This window comes from Loa loa, assembly GCF_000183805.2.
Source record: "Loa loa unplaced genomic scaffold supercont3.161, whole genome shotgun sequence".
NCBI lineage: Eukaryota > Metazoa > Nematoda > Chromadorea > Rhabditida > Onchocercidae > Loa > Loa loa.
In genome coordinates, this window is record NW_018108341.1 from 69,422 (window position 1) to 74,174 (window position 4,753).

Consider the following 4,753-nt stretch of genomic DNA (forward strand, 5'->3'; position numbering starts at 1 on the left):
ATATGTATATGTATACATATATATACATATATATATATATATATATATATATATAAGCATTTTGCTTAATCTGCATACGTTGTAAGCAGATTTAAAGAAGCCTTTTTCTCACTAAAAAATTTACATAGAAAAATTTCCAGATGAATGTGTTGAAAAATTATTAGTTTCGCAGATGCCACACCAGGTACTTGGCTATTACAGAAAATATCTCTTCAAATCTTCTACTGGTCATACCCTTACTAAGACTAATGTTATACGAGCATAAAAACGAATTTTTCTATATAGCAATTAACATTAAACTCACAATTGTTGCAGCTGAAGGTGCCAAAAGAGGGGGCATTTGAGCTTCACAGCGAAGTGCTTTCTTTCGATTTTCGGCATAAATTCTCTCAACCAAGCTCATAGAATCAATGTCTTCAGCAGTGTCATCATTTTCTTTATCATTATCGGTGCTATCACTTGATATCTTAGCCAATTCATTCTCGTACTGTTCCTACGATAAACGGGACATACTCTTCTTTCAACGTATCACATAATAATAAATAATAATAATGAAGCTTAGCTTCATTATTATTATTTATTAATACCATTATTCAGATGTGCGACTGAATGGGAAAATTGTTATAGTAGATTATAAGTCATTTTATAGTTCACAGCGGATTCAAATTCTTTAATAAAAACTGCATAATAATCCTAAAAACTCTTATAAGTACTTTTTTCCGTTGTATAATAGTAATTTGGCTATCGACAAGTTTTTTTTCTTTCTCAACTGCTTCTAAGTGGTCGGTGATTGAATTCTTCTTGCGTTCAGTTGTTTCATCAGCGATCACGTTGAATTCACTACCCATTGCTTCTGATTTCCTCATTTCACCGAATACACCACCACCGATAGAATCCGAACGTCTCCTTTCATCTTAAATCCATGCATCATGTATTTAAAAATGTATTCCTTGAAAAGAAAGACAAGTACATTTTCAAAATGTTAATCTCCCAGGAGATGTCTGAAAAATTAGTAATCCATATGTATTCTTGTGTTGTTTAATGACCACAAACCAACCACTGCTTAATATTACCTAAAAACGTAGCCGAATTAGGAGCAACCATAAAATCAGCGATTAATGAACGTCGCCGGCGCGCATCCGCTTCAGCCTGGAGCTCCTATAAATGGAAGAATTTTTACCAATGAATTTGTTGAACTTTTTTCAGGTGGAAAACATATTTTTGAATGATAAAAATTCTGTTCTACATAGAAAACTGAGGTAGTATTCCTGCTTTCTACTGCGATTTTGAGAGAAATAGAATGGCTAAATATGAATTCACTAGTCTCATGAATTCTTTTTTTTTGTAAAAGATTTTTCGAAAGGAACATTTAGCAAAGGCAGAATGATAACAAGGGCTATAACAATACCTGACGAGACTTCACAACACCGGGTGTAGATCCCCGGATCGAATGGGACTGAGACATATGCTGATTGCTCTGCCTTAATGCATTCAGGCGTTGTATTTGAACAGCTTGCGCTTGAGTTTGTTGCAGTTGTGCTTGGTGTTGTGCCAGTTGCATTTTCTGTTGATTCTGTGCTTGGGCTTGCTGATTTTGAAATGCATGCTGTTGTTGCTGCTGCTAAAAACAAATGAACAAATTCGTTATAAAATAGTCATAAAAATCCCAAGTGCTTCATTTTTGACAATCAGTGAGATGTTATTGTGACACATGGCTCACTGAGAAGCTATTAAGCACAATATCGTCGGGACTGCGATTTCTGATTAATCGAGCAAATCGTATCACTTGAAACGAACCTGAATTGCCTGCAAATGAACATGGGCATTCTGTGCAGCTTGGGCCACGACCAGTTGCTCGAACTGACATTGTAACTGCTGCTGTTGCTGCTGTTGGGTCAACTGCGCTTGGCCTTGAGCCTGAAAGTGAAATTTTAAATATCGAATTCCGGATAACTAAAACATCAAATTTATGGACAAAAGAGCCGAACCTGAAATTAAAACCGAGAGCAACTTGGATAGGTATATCAAAGTGCCAGAACATTTGCTGACTTTTTCCACCCCAAAAGGACGGCGGATTTTACCTACTTAAAGAGAATACCGGATATCACTCAAGTTTCCAAAACAATGTGGGACTATTTGGAACGAGTGTACACTCAACAATTTTCCATCACAAACATGCGCTCATCAAACCTCACCCGGAGAAGCATGAATTCTTCAAATCTCCAAAACAATGATACTTCCAGCAAACCAATACGAATCCGTAAACTTCTGTAAATACCCTCCTTTCCAATACTGATAGAAATAATCAGTTCCATGTCATATTCGGTCACATAAACCAAACAGTCTGCGTGAATAACAGCACTTGAAATAGAACTAAATTCGTTTGAATTACCTGCTGATAAAATTGGGTATATGCCTGATTTGTTATGCCCAGCGATGGATGTAAATAAAGTGCTGCCAAGTTCATACCATTATTGGCATTTTGCTGAGCGTTGGGTGTCGTGAAAGATGGATTACCGGTGGGGAACATTGTTTAGAAAATTCTGCCAAATTTACCGGAACGGATAATTTGTATACGATGCCATGTTATGCTAAAATTTATACAAATTAAGTAATTCGATAGGACCAATGATTCTTAAATGGAAAGAGAATCAGAAATCGTGTACAAAATAGAAGGCGCATATATTGCTACTGTATTCAGAAACTTGCACAAAGAGAATCAAAATGTGGGTGATTATAAGCAAAACAGCATTGTACTGTAAAAAATTTCAAACATCGATAAAATTTCTGGAAAAGTAAATACGGAAACGGAACCGGAAAAAACATTAAACCATCAATAATTAAATGGTAAACATACAATCTACACCAGAACATGCAGAGGCAGGTTTGGGCTCAATTTGCGAATTCCAACAGTAAACTTCAAACAAACATGATATATATTTGTCGTTCAAATATCAGATTAAAATTCGAACTTGACTTCATTATCGTGGTATGAAAAAGTTAATTCTCAAGATATAACGATAATATTTGACATTTATGTAAAGTAAGATTGAATAAGAAAAAAGGAAATATTTGATTTTACATTACTTTCAAATTCATAACTCAATGATTTCCTATAAAATTATTGCATTTTTTTACGTTTGTTCTTGATCTGTCATATTACATTGACAAAAAAAAAGAATATTCCAAAGGTAAGAAATAAGCAAAAAAGGCTGCAAAACTTTCTAATACTTATTTAAATCAATTATTTGCTGAATTATTAATAATTTAAATCTCTTGACTCCTTTTTTTCTCTGCAAAATTGTCCACTGAAAAAGAATAATGTTTGTTTGATTTAATTTAAAAATCGAAGTTTTTGTATTGTTAACATTTTAATAGCTATCTATAAGGCATAATTGATTATATCAAGCTTTTTTCCTTATTCTTATTTGTTTTAGATTCTTTAAAATTTCTATTCTACAGTTAAATAATTCAGCAAATTAAGGTTTACTCTGTAAAATAGCTTATTTGACCAAATGAAAATGAAGAAAAAAATCAACTATTTCAAAAATCTTTTTTTTTAATATGCAAAAAAAAAAAAGAAAATTCTGGAATAAATTCATGTGGAAAAAAAAACGAGGAAATTATAAGAAATGATTGATATGCACTGTGTTATGATAAATGAATTAATTTATAAATTTAGCATATGCAAAACTTAGCTGTAAATTCAATCTTACTTAAACTCAAACTCAAATTCAAATCCAAATTTAAAACTGAGACTTAAAATTCAAGCACAAATCTATTTTTGCTGAAATTATTATTAGTGAAAAATTAATCTAAAAAATGAAATAGTCTAAAATTTTCGCTATCATAGCAAATATGGTCGAATAAATATTTTCTAGGAAAAGAGAAGAAATGATGAAATGAATGTTTGAAATTTCGGATGATTATATTAAAAAAATAAACATTTATGAATGGAAATTTATTACTTTTCCTTCTTTTTTTCTTTCTTTCTTTCTTGGCTCAAACAAAAGGTATGAAAATTTTTAAATTTCAATATGCAAATTTTCGCTTTATTTTTGTTTTGCATTTCCTTTTTTTTCACAATTTTTAAATGCTTTTCTATTTTTATTTTTAAATCTTTTAAAGTTTCATTGGAAATATTTTTTAAATCTTTTTTTTTCCTTACCCCATTAACATTTATTTATAATTTGAAGCCAAATTTGTTGGATTAAGCCGTACAGAATCCAAAACATTTAAAAGCATTTGAAATTTGAAACATTATATTGCTGAATGCAAAATTAACTCAACCGATTATATTTGATTATTTTGATTGAATGATAAAAAAACAAAATTAAATAAATCGATGGGATGAATCAAAAGGATAGATAAGAGATGTGATAAGATATGATCTAAAAAATATTAATGAGTGAAATTTATTAATTTTTAAAGTGGTATTACATTTCGGACATACTGTATGATTTCCTAAACTTTTTCCATTCTTCTTTAAACCGGTTTCATATCCAGAAAACAATCTGGCAATCCTTCCCAAGTAATTTATTGCGTATAATTGTTGATATTACGGATAATTTTTAATGTTCACTGATATTATGAATTAATTGAATTCAACTATAATAGCAAAATGTCATTCTGGAATTAAGAAAATTTACGGATCAGAGAAGGTTCCTTTTCGGGATCGTAAAAAAAAAATAAAAATAAAAGTAAAAAATTAGATACAGAAAAATACAAATTAATGTCATGATAGGTATGTGGT

The 4,753-nt window shown here is 31.0% G+C and overlaps 1 protein-coding gene across 1 annotated transcript in view; it reads right to left on the reverse strand.

Moving 5' to 3' along the window:
• Window positions 1-2,530, reverse strand: part of LOAG_17957 (hypothetical protein) — a gene marked incomplete at its 5' end in the record, with an annotated part of 14,949 nt that extends 12,419 nt beyond the window's left edge. The window contains 6 exons of the mRNA XM_020450625.1: window positions 305-493; window positions 714-913; window positions 1,074-1,158; window positions 1,409-1,621; window positions 1,798-1,917; window positions 2,393-2,530. Coding sequence (XP_020305670.1) covers window positions 305-493; window positions 714-913; window positions 1,074-1,158; window positions 1,409-1,621; window positions 1,798-1,917; window positions 2,393-2,530 — 945 coding nt within the window. The remainder of the gene's footprint in view (window positions 1-304; window positions 494-713; window positions 914-1,073; window positions 1,159-1,408; window positions 1,622-1,797; window positions 1,918-2,392) is intronic.
• Between the last annotated feature and the right edge of the window lie 2,223 nt (window positions 2,531-4,753).